The following is a 17,234-nucleotide window of genomic DNA, read 5'->3' on the forward strand; positions in this document are numbered from 1 at the left end:
TTAACTGATCTCGTATTCCGAAATGATAACTTTTAGCAATTTCCAAGGGCTTGGGGCTGTAGTGCTATTCTATCTGCTTAAGAGTTGTGTCCTTTGGCTTGTCAGGCACAAGCAAATTTTTCAAGGTTTCATACATCTCGGACCCTGCTTCAGTTAAGAAAATAGCCCTTTGTCGTTCCAACACCACCTGGTTATGGTTTTCATCATTGGGGACTTCGATGATATTATTTGTGGTGAAAAACATTTTTAGCCACTCCACATATGCTCTGAAACTTTCACGGTCGCGTTGAAATTCCCCCCGATGCCCTATTATCCCCATAGGCATGGCCATCTGGACTCTGGCAATTCAAACAAGTGCGTTTGTAATTTACCTCGGATTTGTAGCTGTTAATCAAAAAAGAGAAGCTCTCAAAATCTCTCTGTCGGCTGGCTGCATCCTCCACCAACAAAAATTGGAGCTTTGTTTTTTCCGCTTAATCCCATCTTCGCCGCCATTGTGATATTTTCTGGAGCTCACAGCACACACAGCCTTAAGATGGCAAAATCTTCCAGAAGTCACCAGTCAGGTGACCTGGTTGCTTTATTATAAGAAGCACTGGCTGCAGTGCCACAGGAGTCCACAGTGTGGAGCTACAGATATTACAACGGCATAACAATCCTGCCCTTACAAAAAAACACAATCACCTGATTTACCAAAAGCATTTCCACATGAGATTTGTTAGTTTATTTCACACGTAACAGAAGTTAATTTCAAACTTCCTTGGGCACTCGATCATCCAGAGAATTCTATTATACACCAGGGGTGCCCTTTCAGTGGATCATTGGGCTTCTAGGTGCATTTATGTTATGCGTGATAAGTGGTTTCTTGCTGATAATTTAATGGTGACCTGAAGCAACGAAGGTTACAGTGACTCCTTGGAAATGTCCTCTCCATTGTGTGGCACAAAACGTTGCACAGTTTTTCCTCTTCCACAATTCCAGCTGTGGCTCAGTGGGTAATGTGATGTATGTAGCACACAAATCACTGACTCCACACGGTCTGGTGTTGATCTAACTGCTGTGACTGTGGTTCTTTATTGAACAGCTCCAGAGTGCTCCACAGATGTGGGGGGCAGCCTTTTATACTGCCTCGTGCAGGTACTTTCAGGTCTCCCACCACAGCGCCCTCTGTGGTGCACCATTGTACTTATCATACATTTAATGTACCAGAGCAATACACAACAGGTAGCACTCTCTCTTTCCTCTGTGTCAGATGGTTGTGGGTTCAAGTCCCATTCTGGAGACTTGAGCACAAAAATCAAGGCTGAAACTCCAGAATGGCAGAGCAGGCTCGAGGGGTAGTATGGCCTCCACCTGCTTCTATTTTTTATGTTCATATCAGTCTTGCCAATTCCCTTCATATCTGCCCATTTATGTACAGTTAACATCCTCCTCTACTATTTTTCCTTCACAAAATATTTTTCAACCTCAATTTAGATCCTATAGACCATCATACACAGTTCCCCAGCTATCGGCGTTGTATGGACCACCCAGCTTTGTTGTACTTGGAACTCCCTTCTTCGAAATAGGCCATGGGATCCTGTACGTCCACCTGAGAGAGTGGTCGGGGCCTCGGTTTAACGTAAGACGGCACCTCCGACAGTGCAGCGCTCCCTCAGTTCTACACTGGGAGTCTCAGCCCAGATTTTTTCAAACTCAAGTTGAAAATTCAAAAACCACAGAGCAATGGATTTGTGAGACAGGTTACAAGGGCAAGTCACTAAAGTGGAGAGTTGCAGAGAGAAAGGATTCAGCGACGCAGGGGTGATTATGGAACAAGCTGGCTTGTTGAGTTGAATGGCATGTTCGTAAGTAAGCTTATTGTAATGTATGCTCACAGGTTTGTGGAGCTGTTGCACTGTTAGTGGCTTAACCAGTCACGTGATGTTCACACGACTCAATAAAACCCCGGTTAATTGAGTTCACGTTCCCCACGATGAGGCGTGCAGTTGTGAGCCTGGTGGATGAACTGGTAGTGTTCAGTTTGATTGTTAAACCTTTGCTGATAAACCAGCTAGTTTTTTTTACAGCAAATGTGTAGCTGTGAATTCTTAAGCGAAGAACCAATGAAGCAGATACACTATACCCTTATGTTTCTCAATACAACAGGAATCATGGTCAAATACTCTTCTGTTTCCTTCCGCAGAGTTGAACACGGATGTTGCCAATCTATGTGACATAAAGTGGCAATCAAACATGGTGTGCTCAGGACAAGGAGAGTCTGTACTGGACCAGAGAGCAGAAAGTAACCAAGTGCACCCTGAAGTACGACAGATCCAAGATTACTCGCCAGTGATGTGTGGCAGTGTGGGGCGCCTGGAGGAACTTACTGAAGAAAGGTAATTCCCTTAACAGCATTAGGGGAGAGCAGTCACTGTGAGATGCCGAGTTTCAAAGTTACTGTAAGTGTGAATGAGTTAAGATGGTCTTTCTTCTGTTGAAAAGAAGGCCCAGAAGTCACCAAGATATTCAAGTGAAATGCAAAGAAAAAAAAAACTGGGAACGCTGGAAATCTGGGATTAAAAATTTAAAAAACTGAGAAGATTAGAGAAACTCACACTGTGCAATTTAGAGGAAAGGTGATTAAAGGGTTGGTACAATGAGGTATAGGGCCCCCAAATTTCTTGTGGGGTTGCTCTGGTCTGGCGTTGTATCCCTGGAAGGAATTGCTGGCCCCTTCCCTGAAACAGAGGAATCTCTGTCTGCACCTTGCCAGGTAAATAAGGATGAGAGGGCGGACCCAGGAGTGGGCAGTCACTAATCTGGAAGCTCATGTGCCTTTGACTCAAACAGGACTTGGCGTATCAGGTATGATGGCAATTATGTAGGCCCTTGGTGAGACCACACCTGGAGTATTGTGTACAGTTTTGGTCTCCTTACCTTAGGAAAGATATACTTGCCTAAGAAGGAGTGCAACAAAGGTTTGCCAGACTGATTCCTGGATTTGGGGGATTGTCCTATGAGGAGAGATTGAGTAGGCTAGGCCTATATTCTCTAGAGTTTAGAAGAATGAGAGGTGATCTCATTGAAACATTAAAAAATTCTTACAGGGCTTGACAGGGTAGATGCAGGGAGGATGTTTCCCCCTGGCTGGGGAGTCTAGAACCAGGGGGTCACAATCTCAGAATAAGGGGTGGGCCATTTAGGACTGAGATGAGGAGAAATTTCTTCACTCAGAGGGTGGTAAATCTTTGGAATTCTCTACCCCAGAAGGCTGTGGAGGCTCAGTCGTTGAGTATATTCAAGACAGAGAGCAATAGATTTTTGGATATTAAGAGAATCAAGGAATATGGGGATAGTGCAGGAAAGTGGAGTTGAGGTAGAAGATCAGCCATGATTTTATTGAATGGCGGAGCAGGCTCGAGGAGCCGAATGGCCTACTCCTGCACCTAATTCTTGTGTTCCTATGTATCAGCTGATGCCAGGAGCCCAAGTTGAGGAATAGTAGCCTCTGCAAGGGCGGATGTGGACCACCCCAGTGGGCTCTGAACCAGGGCAGAGGTCTGAATCCCTGAAGAACCTTTGAGGTAATTTGTGGAGATTAATAAGGGGGCCTGAAAGGAGCAGCCAGGCCACCATCTCCCCCCTCCCCCCACCCCCCCCCAATGGTGAGCAAGTGCCCAAGTTTCTTGGCTCTCATGGACAGGCGAGCGCCAGGCCTGCACCTGATGTGGTGCCTACGTCCGCCTCTCTCATGGTAATGAAGGGCCCGTCTGCTGCCCTCGCCAACTGTGCCGTGCTCAGCACTGGAGAGCACCAGCGAGCATTGATCCCAGTGCAACTGTCGGGATCTCCACCTCGGGATTTCAGCCACATATTAAATATATTGGATGGTGAATCAGTAACAAGGGGGCATAAATTTAGGAATCATTATTATGATCGGGAATACATAGCCTGAAAGGAGGCAGATTCAGTAGCAACTTTCAAAAGGGAATTGGATGTGTACTTGAAAAGGTAACATGGGGGAAAGAGCAAAGGGCTGGGACTAATTGAATATCTATTTCAAAAGATTGCAATGAGCTTTTTGTGCTGTGTGAACATAAGAAATAGGAGCAGGTGTAGGCCATTCGGCCCTTCGAGCCTGCTCTATGAATACTAGAATCATAAAATAGGAGGTTAGCAGGAACTTTTTTGTGCAAAAGGTTTGTAGATGATGGAAGGCCGTACCACAAATGCCAATTGAAGTCGAGTCAATTGCAACATTCAAGAGGGAATTCATTAAACACAAAGACAATATTAAAGGGTCAGAGGAAGGAATTGGGGTAATGAGCCAAATAGCCTCCTTCTGCACTAGAAGTTTGACAAAATATTAAATGGATTAGATAGGCAGAGTCGCAATACTTTATCAGAGTAGGACAGGCTAATTGGATGTAACAGGGGAAAAGGAGATTTACAACAGATGCATTAGCAAGAACTGATGAGTAAGGTTCTGGCAGGGCCCTGGTGCAACCGCACCTAGAGTATTGTGTACAGTTTTGGTCTCCTTACCTAAGGAAGGATATACTTTCCCTAGAGGGAGTACAACGAAGGTTCACCAGACTGATTCCTAGGATAGAGGGATTGTCCTATGAGGAGAGATTGAGTAGACTAGGCCTATATTCACTAGAGTTTAGAAGAACGAGAGGTGATCTCATTGAAACATATAAAATTCTTACAGGGCTTGACAGGGTAGATGCAGGGAGGATGTTTCCTCTGGCTGGGGAGTCTAGAACCAGGGGTCACAGTGTCAGAATAAGGGGTCGGCCATTTAGGACTGAGAGGAAGAGAACTTTCTTCACTCAGAGGGTTGTGAATCTTTGGAATTCTCTGCCCCAGAGGGCTGTGGAGGCTCAGTCGTTGAGAGTATATTCAAGACAGATTTTTGGATATTATGAGAATCGAGGGTTATGGCGATAGTGCGGGAAAGTGGAGTTGAGGTGGAAGATCAGCCATGATCTTATTGAATGGCGGAACAGGCTCGAGAGGCAAAATGGCCTACTCTTATTTCTTATGTTCTTATTTTCTAACTTCTTTGCACAAAGGGTGCTAAAAGTTTAGAATAATTTGACAGGGTAGGTATAGAGACAACATCACCAGGGGCCTTTCAAAATGAAATTGGGTGCTGTGATGAGAGAGTTTTTGATAAATTTCCGTGTCATGCTGCTAACGGAGGGTCACTCACTGAAAGCACTGAAAATTGGGACATGTGCAGTGAACTCACCAGCAACGGCAAGTTAGAAAATGACCCTTTGGGTGCGACAGGGATGAGGTTTGTTTCTCACTCCAGAGTTTTGTAAAATGCACCACAGACCAGCCAGCGCCTGAAAGTGGATAAGTAGCTCAATATTTGTGAACCTCATGTTGTGAACCTTCATCAGGAAATACAGCGTGTTCTGATGAAACGCGCGCCTGAAATGCCTAACATATTCATCTCTTGCGGCACTGATCCAGCTGTTGTGCCTTTCCAGTATCTCTTGTGGTGAATTCTTCTGCTTATTCTCTGGGAGTAAGCAGTTCCAGAATTCTGCATTAACGCTGGGTTGTTCCACCATCGATCCATAATTCACAATTGCGTGTTATTGATTTTAATTTTTAGTGGTCGAGATGAAAACACTTGCAGAAGAATCAAAATTGTATTTCGATTGGGGTGACATTGCAATGGCAAAGCAATATCTGTAAACAGTTTCTCCCATCTCATTTTGTGAAGGCGCTAATCATATAAATGTCTATACACACATGAGATACACCCCGCAGAGAAATAATCCCTGACAACACTGCACTTTAAGGCTGCAGTTATACTGCCTGCCTGGGTCCAGGGTGCAGTGCCAATGGTGCCTTGCTCGGAGATCTCCTAACATGTTATACTTAGGAGAGAGGGTGGGAGCGCCCACTTTGTACTAATATCAATAAGAATCCACCCGAGTTTTGAAAGTGTTCCCAGGCACCTGTGAGTATGCTCATAGGCTTGTAGAGCTGTAGAACACAAGAAATAGGAGCCGGAGTGGGCCATTTGGCCCCTCGAGCCTACTCTTCCATTCAGTAAGATCATGGCTGATCTGATCTTGGGCTCAGCTCCACTTCCCTGCCCGTGCTCAAAAATCTGTCTATCTCCACCTTAAATATATTCAATGACCCAGCCTCCTAAGTTGGGAGTGGCTTAGGCAGTCATGTGATGTTCAGCCAGTTGGGTTCGGGGGATCCACGATGAGGCAGGTGGTTAGGAGCCTGGTGGGTGAACTGGTAATGTGTAGTGTGATTGTTAAACCTTTGTTAATAAACCAACTAGTTCTTAATAGCAATGTGTTGCTATGAATTCTTAAGCAAAGAACCCTTGAGACAAACACATTACACCAAGCAGTCCAAAGCACAAGCAAAATAACTGGGCAGCACAGGATTTAATGGCCAGCTGCAACGAGTTCGTTGATGCACAGGGAACGTCTACACTGAACTGAAAACTGGCAGCAGAAATGGTTTGACCTTCTGTGAAAAATTGCTGATTTGTTGCTGACGCTAAGATGTCTCATCTCTTCTTGCACAGGGCACTGCTGCTTTCTGAGATTGAAAAGGAAGAGAAAGAGAAAGCCTTTTATTGTACTCAGATCCAGAATCTTGGCAGGCGGGCAGATGAACTCTCACAAATCAGAAGTGTGAGTATCACTGGAACAGAAACATGGGACGAGAGTCTTAGTCCAACCCCATTTCTAAGCTTGCGTATCGTAAGAACAGCATAAAAACTTGTTGGAACTTGGAAAGGCCGTTAGGTTCAAACAAGGTGCTATTGCATTCAAATATCCTATAATTTGCCTGCCGAAATAATAACTATGTTTTAGTTTAATATACTGATCCTGTCCTCCCAGGAAGGAGCCGCGTTTGAGAGGGGTCGGAGAAACAGCGTTGCAGTGGTTCACCCCACCATCTTAGAACTGTACACACTTTGAATGTGGGATCAATTAATTTAACCTTTTATATCGTGTTCACAACACAACACAAAGGAACTAAAGACACTAATTGAAGTTGCCTAGGCTGCCACTCCAGTGCAGTGCTGAGGGAGCGCTGCACTGTCGGAGGTGCCGGCTTTCGGATGAGACGTTAAACCGAGGCCCCGTCTGCTCTCTCAGGTGGACGTAAACGATCCCATGGCACTATTTCGAAGAACAGCAGGGACCTGGCCAAATATTTATCCCTCAGTCAACATTGCAAAAAACAGGTTATCTGGTCATTATCATATTGCTGTTTGTGGGGGCTTGCTGTGCGCAAATTGGCTGCTGCGTTTCCCACAATGCAACAAAGTACTTCATTGGCTGAAAAGCGCATTGGGGCATTCTGAGGACATGAAAGGCGCTATGTAAATGCAAGTATTTTTATTTGTAACGGCAGGCTTCATTTGTCGATTTTCTGCCTGTTTATAATCAATGTCAGAGCTGACAGAGATAGATGTTCCAAATTAGCATTCCTGGCACATAGCTTCACGTATATCGGAATGTAGGCAAGGAGTTCAGTGTGTCCCACGTGATTGTCAAAAAATGTATTTGTTCACGGGATGTGGGCATCACTGGCAATGCCCATGAGAAGGTGGTGGTGAGCTGCCATCTTGAACCACTGCAGTTCATGTGGTGAAGGTGCTCCCACAGTGCAGTTTCATCACTGTTTAGCACAACCGAGTGGCTGGCTGGGCCATTTCAGAGGGCAGTTAAGAGTCAACCACATTGCTGTGGATCTGGAGTCACATATAGGCCAGAATGGGTGAGGACGGCAGGTTTTTCCTTCCCTAAAGAACCAGTTGGGTTTTTACAACAATCCGGTAGTTTCATGGTCACTAGCTTTTAAATTCCAAATTTATTTAATTAATTGAATTTAAATTCCCCAGCTGCCATGGTGGGATTTGAACTCATGTCTCCAGATCATTAGTCCAGGCCTCTGGATTACTGGTCCAGTAACATAACCACTACACTACTGTGTCCATATTGTTACATAAACACTGCAAAACCCTAAATCCTTCAAAGGCGTTAATACTGCGCTGTTTTACATATTTCACGATTGACTTCAACAGAAATGAAGATGAAGAGTGTGCCGAGTCACTATCCCCTGCTTTATACTCTTCATAGGCAGTCCCTCGGAGTCGAGGATGACTTACACTATCGCACAAAGTCAAGGTCTACCCCTCTGTACCTAAGTTACACCCGGGTGGAGGGTGGGCCCAGTAAATAGGCTCTGAGGAGCTTTGTAGCTTTGTGATCTTAGAACATTGAGTAGGACACACCTTGCAATGAATCTTGATCTCAATTCCACGAGTGGTGCAGAAAGAAGGAAAAAGTGTGTTGGCCGATTAATCTTGGGTACAGAAGGAGCAGGACAGGAGCATTCAGACAGTAACCATAGTAACACTGATTAAATAGAGAGAGTGGGAGACCAGAAGGGTCATAAAGTAAAAAGTGAGGTTAACGAGCAGAGGTGAGAGATGATTTACTTTCATCTTGTATCCTGTTTAGTAAAAGCTTTTGATAAGAAAGCCCCTTTTACTGTGAAAATATTCACATACTCTTGCACATAGAGGTGCTTTATTCTTTTGGAATGGGGTGAAGCAAAGGAGACCTGTAACCTTGAGCCATCTACTCTAACCCTGTGACCTCATTGCATTCAAATAAACATCTCCCCTTTTCACATAGTTTTTTCGATCCTTTACAGTGCAGTCTTTGTGCGATGTTTCTTTGGTAACGGTATTTTTTAGCTTGCAAGCTAAAAGGTTCTTATAATTTACCATACAAGAAAGAGTAATGCCTATTTCAATCAGGAACAACCCCCCAACCCCCGCAAAAAAGCATTTCCTTGAGAATTGTAGAATCAAAGAAACGTACAGCACAGAAAGAGGCCATTCGGCCCATCATGCCTGTGCAGACTCTTTGAAAGAACGATCCCGTTAGTGAACCTGTGGAATTCTCTACCACAGAAGGCCGTGGAGGCCAAGTCACTGAATATATTTAAGAGGGAGATAGATAGATTTCTAGAGACAAAATGCATCAAGGGGTATGAGGAAAAAGCAGGAATATGGTGTTGAGATAGAGGATCAGCCATGATCATATTGAATGGCGGTGCAGACTCAAAGGGCCGAATGGCCTACTACTGCTCCTATTTTCTATGGGCCCAAGTTTCCCAGGAGTTGTTCCTTTTTCTTTGGAGCAACTTGATTTTTCTGAATTATCTTTTTAGTTGCAATTCTGGCCATTTAATTTGCGCCAGTGTAAGTGAGTTAGTTAGGTTTTTTTTAAAGTTCAGTTTTTTTTTCAAAAGGGGGCGTTCCCAGCCACTTACCCGTTTTAGGCGTTTGGCCAGCAAATAGTTGCTCCAAACTAACTTAGGCCAGCATACGTTGCCACTTCTGTCCGCACAGACAAACCTTACCTAGTGTTAAGGAATCGGCACAAGTAACTACATTTAAAGCACCACCAAGCACCCACAAAGCACAAAAAGTAATAAGCAATTAATTAACATAAAATAGAAGGAACCCTGCACCTAAAGCACCAAGACCAAAGTAATAAGCAAACAATAAATAACAAATAAAAAAATAGAAGGAACCCTGCACCTATAGCACCCAAATCAATCAGTAAATAACAAATAAAAAATAGAAGTCCTACCTTAAGGAACGCAGCGGGCTGCCGATGAGGAAGCCCATTCGGTTGGCGTGCTTCGGGCCCCTCCCACACAGCCTGCAGCGCGCGTTTACAGAAACAGCCTGCCAGGAGCTACTGCACATGCGCGCAGACTCTCGCGCGCATGTGCAGAGGTCCCGGCACTGTTTTCAGCGGCGGGACCTGGCTCCGCCCCCAATCCATTGGGTCACGCTGCGCCACGACCGAAGAGAGGCTGGGGAGCAGCCAGAATACCGACGACTTTTTTCGGCGCGTTTGGAGGCAGACAAAAACGACGCATCTCGGGCGAGGGCGCCAGAAAAACAAGTTAGGGAAACTCTAGCCCAATGTTTCTATGTTTCACTCCCCCATAGCCTTGCAAATTGGTCCTTTTCGTTTCTATCCAATTCCCTTTTGAAAGCTATTATTGACTCTGCTTCCCCTGGCCTTTCAGGAAGCGCATTCCAGATCATAACAACTCGGCGGCATAAACAGTTCCCCCTCATCTCCCCTCAGATTTCTTCGCCAATGATCTTAAATCTGTCTCCTCTTATTATCGACCTTCCTGCCAGTGGAAAGTTTCTCCCCGTCTACTCTGTCAAAATCCTTCATCATTTTGAATACCTCTATTAAATCTCCCCATAACCTTTACTGCTCTTTAAAAAAATAAATGGAATTACACTTTTTCTGAGCTGTGCATATGGACCATAATGTCACCATTGGTTTCGTTGTTAAATGTATCTGTGTTTTCCCCTTGCAGGTTTCAAAGCATATGGATTTGATTCGGCAGCAACTACAGTATGAAGCCCATCAGATCAAAGCCATTATTGAGGAGAGGTATGGGACCAGTGACAACACAACTGAACGAATACAGGTAATTCCTATGTTCTTATACATAATTCTTATGTTCTTATACAGATAGATAGATTTTTAACCAATAAGGGAATTAGGGGTTATGGGGAGCGGGCGGGTAAGTGGAGCTGAGTCCATGACCAGATCAGCCAAAATACACATTTTTTAGATCAGAGGTTTTATCCTTCAGTGGTAATTGAGAAAGGACCAGAATAGCTCGACTATTAGTAAAGAACCTTCCTTGCCCTTCTTCTTAGATCTTAGTACACCAGCCAAGGTGGCAACAACAACAACTTGTATTTATATAGCGCCTTTAACGTCGTAAAATCGTCCCAAGGCGCTTCACAGGAGCGTTATCAAACAAAATTGACACCGAGCCATATAATGAGATATTAGGACAGGCTTAGCCAAAGAGGTAAGCTTTAAGGAGCTTCTTAAAGGAGGAAAGAAAGGCAGGGAGGCGGAGAGCTTTAAGGAGGGAGTTCCAGAGCTTAGGACCTAGGCAACTGAAGGCACAGCCGCCAGTGGTGGAGCGATTATAATCAGGACACGCAAGAAGCCAGGATTCGAGGAGCACAGAGATCTCCAAGGGTTGTAGGGCTGGAGAAGGTTACAGAGATAGGGAAGGGTGAGGAGACCATGGAGGGATTTGAAAATAAGGCGGAGAATTTTAAAATTGAGACGCTGCTGGGCTGGGAGCCAATGTAGGTCAGCGAGCACAGGGGTGAAGGATGAGCGGGACCTGGTGCGAGTTCGGATACAGGCAGCAGAGTTTTGGATGAGCTCATGTTTGGAGGGTGAAGGGTGGGAGGCCAACAGGAAAACATTGAGAGCTTCGCTGGGCAGGCCACATAGTTCGCATGCCAGATATGAGACTCCCTCAGCAAATGCTTTATGCGGAGCTCCTTCATGGTAAACGAGCCAAAGGTGGGCAGCGGAAACGGTACAAGGACACCCTCAAAGCCTCCCTGGTGAAGTGCGACATCACCACTGACACTTGGGAGACCCTGGCCGAAGGCCACCCGAGGTGGAGAAAGTGCATCCGGGAGAGCGTTGAGTACTTCGAGTATCAACGCAAAGAGCGTGAAGAGGTCAGGCGCAGACAGCGGAAGGAACCCTACCCCTCCCCCCCCCTTCCCTCGACGAATGTCTGTTCCACCTGTGACAAGGTCTGTGACTCTCGTATTGAACTGTTCAGCCACCAGAGAACTCACTTTGGGAGTAGAAGCAAGTCTTCCTCGATTCCGAGGGACTGCCTATGATGATGATTGAGACTCGAGGTAACAAAGGCGTGGTGGGCTTTTCAGCTGCAGATGAGCTGTGGCAGGGGTGGAGACGGGCGATGTTACGGAGGTGGAAATAGGCGGTCTTGAAATGGAAAGGATCTGGGGTCAGAAGCACAATGCAGGTTCAAATAGGACTGGGCAGGCAGGTCATCCATTCTCGGGGCTTTGGTCAGCACCATTTTGTAAAGGGCTGCTGGGAACTGCCCAAGAGTAGTCTGGGATTGCTCATCCTGCAGTTAATCGCTCCAGGTGTGGTCCTCTCAGAACCCCCGCGCACCCCCCCCCCCCTCTCCCCTACTCTCCCCCACCCCACCCGATGGAACAGATGAGCTAAGGGCTTTACCATGTAGATAACTGCAATACAAACCTCCATTTTGTGATTCAGTGCCGTGGACCTCCAGTACATGAGAGTATTGCATTGTTTGAGTATTATTGTTTATAACAGTCACATTGAGTGGAAATAAAGATTTTGTTTTGGAATTTCCACTCTCACTCTGCCAACCAATTAGTGGCAAAGGGCCGGGGCCTTGTTAAACTCATTCAGTTGTGGCTCAGAGGGCAGCACTCTCGCCTCTGTGCCAGAAGGTTGTGGGTTCAAGTCCCACTCCAGGGATTTGAGCACATAAATCTCAGCTGACACTCCCAGTGTGGTGTTGAGGGGGTGCTGCACTGTTGGAGGCGCCAGCTCTCGGATGAGATGTTAAACCGAGGCCTTGTCAGCTCGTTCATGTAGATTTAACCGATCCCAGGGTACTATTTCGCAGAAGAGCAGGGAAATTATCCCTGATATAAAAGCTGGAAATCTCAGCGGGTCAGGCAACCTCTGTGGAGAGAGAAGCAGAGTTAACGTTTCAGGTGATGATGATGAGGGTGCTATTTTCCTTTGATGCAGTTGCACAATTTCTGAGCGTGAGTTTGCCGACCAGCCTCTGACTGAATTAAAGGAACTGTCGTCTCATCCCACGACTCATTTTGCAATGGTTTCTCTCGTGTCTCAGCAATCAGCGGCAACAGAGTTGTCCGCACCCAGCAGCTACTTGACAATTTCTGGAGCACCTCAGAAGGCGCATCTCCATCTGACAAGCCGAATATATGAACGTCTTTGAACTTGTTCCCCACGCAGGAATCCTTTCAGCAGCAGTCAGCTCTCCTGCAGACTGTGTCTATCTTCCATTTTGTAACTTGGAGAGAAGGGGAGCAACTTGCATTTTGAAAATGGCTAGTTCGACATCAGACAAAAAAAAAAGGCAGAAAGTATCAATGTCAAAACCCCGCTGAAATCAGTGCAGACGAAACCTGATGTAAGGTCAGGAATTGTCATTAAGTGAACTCCCCCATGCTTGCGTTTCCATCCTTGGTGTTTTCAAATCAGTGCACTCACTGCATGTTCACTTGTACAGTCTGATAGCATTTGACAGTGCATTTGCCCCAGGCACTGTATGACCTAACGGAGGCTGGCAAGTCCTGTGTGTCCCAACTGATGCGGTGTCTAGGCACAGAGGGAAAAGTTAATCGAGTGTATCGTTTTTATTTCAATTTAGGCTGTTAAGTTACCGTGCATCATTTATTCACCGGTCGGGTACCACTTGCATCTATCTCTTTTTCTGACTCATGTACACAGTAAGTAGGGTCCGGGGAGAGATCAAGCTGGTATCAGATTCCCTAACTATTCGTTTGTTAGAAAATGTTCTAATTGGCTAGCCATGATCTCCATGGTAATGCTCAATTAAAAATTCTGATCGCTGATTTTAATTGCTCAACCATTGGTGGCCATGCCTTCTGTTGCCTGGGCCCTAAGCTCTGGAATTCCCTCCCAAAACCCCTCTGCCTCGCTACCAATCTTTCTTCCTTTAAGACGCTCCTTAAAACCTACCTCTTTGACCAAGCTTTTGATCATCTGCCCTAATATCTCCTTGTGTGGCTCAGTGTCAAATATTATGTTGTAACGGTCATGTGAAGCGCCTTGGGTCGTTTTACTACGTTAAAGGTGCTATATAACTACTAGTTGTTGATGTTGTTGCACTCAATTATTCCTGGATCATCAATGCCGGCAATGGCATACCATAACAGACCTGAAGGGAAGAAAAATGAATCCGAGACGGGATGCTAACGAATATCTAGCATTGTGTTTGTGACTCCCACACCAGGAACTTGAGCACAGAAATCTAGGCTGACATTCAGCGCAGTACTGAGGGAGTGCTGCACTGTCGGAGCTGCCGTCTCTCGGATGAGACATTAAACCGAGGCTCCGTCTGCTCTCGGGTGGTCGTAAAAGATCCCATGGCACTATTTCGAATAAGAGCAGGGGCATTATCCCCATTATCCTTCAATCAACATAACAAAAACAGATTATCTGGTCATTAGCATATTGCTGTGTGCAAGTTGGCTGCCACATTTCCCACATTACAACAGTGACTACACTCCAAAAGTACTTCATTGGCTGTATGCGCTTTGAGACGTCCGGTGGTCGTGAAAGGCGCTCTATAAATGCAAGTCCTTCTTTCTTTATATGCAATTTTAAGACATTCGTATGGGTGACTATGTCAACATAAGTTTCTCCAGCGTACATGCTACATGCATTATGCAAAGTTATTGTTACTGCAATGATAATGGCAGCTTAGGTATCCGGTCATGACTGACTAAGAAGGAGGAGATGCACAAATTCAGGTTAGCTCTGTGCTGTTTCCCCGCAAGCTCCTTCCAAAAAACGACATAGAATCGGCCAAGATATTTAATCAGTGGGCAGGTTCCAGCATTTCAGTAAGAATGGGAAAAAGCTAATGTCAATAAACTCCCTGTCCAATACTTACATTTATGGTGCAAGCGCTTAAAAAAATGATGATTACTTTGACGTAAGCAACTGCAGCAACCGTTGTGTACCAGAAACATCCCACAAACAGCAATGGGACAAATGACTAGTTAATCTGTTAATTGGCGGCATTAGTCTGGAGTCTAATGTTGGCTGGAGCCCCATGAGAATCCCTTAACCTTCGAATAGTACCAGGGGATCTTTAATGCCCTCTTGAACCACTGGAATTTTGCCATTAGGATCTTGGTTTAACATCTCGCTGGCGCTTTGGCCACGCAGCACCTCCGAGCACTGCAACGGAATGTCAGCCCAGTTTAAAGATTTGTTATTTGAAGAAACGGAGCTGATAATTTAGTCAACAGAAAATCTGCCTCTCTACCAGCTCCACATAAAATGGGGGAATGTCACCATTTTGGTGTCAGGGGTAGAATTACAAAGGAAGAAAACACATTCAGCATAGACTCGGGGAGTGGCTTTGAGAGTGGGGTTTCCTTCAGGGAAAGGGGCAACACTGAATCACTTTCACAGTCAGGTTGGCATTATTAAATGTCTTTTGGATGTCCGTATGGACAATAGCCATCGACACTCCCCTATGCACCATGCTAGTAGGGGAGAAGTCAGACATGATCTACCCTTCACAAATCCATGCTAAATCTCTTTGATCAGTTGATATCTGTCCAAGTGCTCAGTCACTCTGTCTCTGATGACAGGTTCAAGTAACTTCCGCACAATTAATGATAAACCGACGGGTTTGTAGTTACCTGGTTTTGCACCTCCCTCCCTTCTTATCTATTTGCAATTTTCCAATCCAAAGGCACAATTCCTTAATCGCGAGAGCTTTGAAAAATGCAGACTAATGCATCTTAGAAAGGACGAAGGATTTGTGGCTGATAATGGAAGTGGAGGTACAGCACAGAGTGGCTGACACTCCAGTGCAGTGCTGAGGGAGTGCTGCACTGTCGGAGGTGCCGTTTTTCAGATGAGACGTTAAACCGAGGCCCCGTCTGCTCTCTCAGGTGGACGTAAAAGATCCCACGGCACTATTTCGAAGAAGAGCAGGAGAGTTATCCCCGGTGTCCTGGTCAATATGTATCCCTCAATCAATGTAACAAAAACAGATTATCTGCTCATTATCACTTTGCTGTGTGTGGGAGCTTGCTGGTCACAAATTGGCTGCTGTGTTTCCATTATAACAGTGACTACAGTCCAGTGAGTATACTTCATTGGCTGTAAAGCGCTTTGGGGCGCTACAGAAATCCAACTTTCCTTCCTTCCTTCCTTCCTTCTCTCCCTCCCTCCCTCTCTCCCTCCCTCCCTCCTTTCCTTCCCTCCCTCCTTTCCTTCCCTTCCCTTCTCTCCCTTTCCTCTCCTTCTCTCCTTCTCCCCCTTTCCTCTCTTCCTCTCCTTCTCTCACTTTCCTCTCATTCTCTCCCTTCCCTCTCCTTCTCTCCTTCCCTCCTTCCCTCCTTCTTTCCTTATTTCCTTCCCTCCTTTCCTTTCCTTTCCAAAATGGCATGGGTTCTACTATCCCAGCCAGTGGATGGAGTGGAACTGAGGCTCAGTTGTCCTGGTCATAATACATGTCCAGACTGACCACAAATGACGGAATGATACATTATTAGGACTGTAAGGCCCGATCCATTGACCAGCTTCAATGGATTGGGGCCCCAGACAAAAGCATCAGGTATTCTGCAGAGGCTGTTGGTACCTTGGAGACCTGGGGTTCTACATGGCTATGAGCTCTTTTTAATTTCCCTATAGAACTATTTTACATTCCAAAGCTAAGAATAACTCTACAGTACACAAGTGAAGAGCAGGACAGGTCTTAAAGTGATCTTCCCTGAGCTAGATAAAGCCAATGTGCAGCTATCTCTGTAACCTCCTCCAGCCCTACAAGCCTTTGAAATATCTGCGCTCCGCCAATTCTGCCCACTTGTGCATCGCTCCACCATTGGTAGCCGTGCCTTCGGTTGCCTTGGCCCCAAGCTCTGGAACTCCCTCCCTAAACCTCTCCGCTTCTCTACCTCTTTTTCCTTCTTTGAGACGCTCCTTAAAACCTATCTCTTTGACCAAGCTTTTGGTCATCTGCCCTAATATCTCCTTTCCAAAAGTACTTCATTGGCTGTGAAGCGCTTTGAGACGTCCGGTGTTAGTGAAAGGCGCTATATGAATTCTTGCTTTCCTCTTTCTTTCTATGTGGCTCAGTGTCAAATTTTGTTTGATAATGCTGTTGTGAAGTGCCTTGGGACATTTTACCACTTAATGGCGCTATGTACACGCACGTTGTTGTTGTAAAACTAACATATCTATTGGAACCTCTGCAACCTATGAGAGACAATAGAGAGTGTGAGTGAAGCAGATAGCCAAGGATCCAGTCTATATAAAAGTCTCGTGAGGTTAGCTTAGTGAGCATGCTGTGAAAGAGATTCAGTAGGATGTAATATCACTGTGAATCCGAACTGGCAGTTATACAACTGAATCACTCTTCTTCCTCTTTTGAGCTGATGGGCATAATGTTTTCACTTGAAATGAGTGCACAACATTACAGTAGATTTCAACATTAAAAGTAAAAAAAGACTTGCATTTATATAGCGCCTTTCACGACCACCGAACATCTCAAAGCCCTTTACAGCCAATGAAGTA

General features: G+C 45.5%; 1 protein-coding gene across 1 annotated transcript in view; it reads left to right on the forward strand.

The window, feature by feature from the left end:
* The window catches only part of apc2 (APC regulator of WNT signaling pathway 2), a 179,320-nt gene that overhangs the window by 63,914 nt on the left and 98,172 nt on the right, over positions 1 to 17,234 (forward strand). The window contains exons 3-5 of the mRNA XM_070860813.1: positions 2,186 to 2,378; positions 6,557 to 6,665; positions 10,405 to 10,518. Coding sequence (XP_070716914.1) covers positions 2,186 to 2,378; positions 6,557 to 6,665; positions 10,405 to 10,518 — 416 coding nt within the window. The remainder of the gene's footprint in view (positions 1 to 2,185; positions 2,379 to 6,556; positions 6,666 to 10,404; positions 10,519 to 17,234) is intronic.

Source organism: Pristiophorus japonicus, chromosome 18, assembly GCF_044704955.1.
Source record: "Pristiophorus japonicus isolate sPriJap1 chromosome 18, sPriJap1.hap1, whole genome shotgun sequence".
Taxonomy (NCBI): Eukaryota; Metazoa; Chordata; class Chondrichthyes; family Pristiophoridae; genus Pristiophorus; species Pristiophorus japonicus.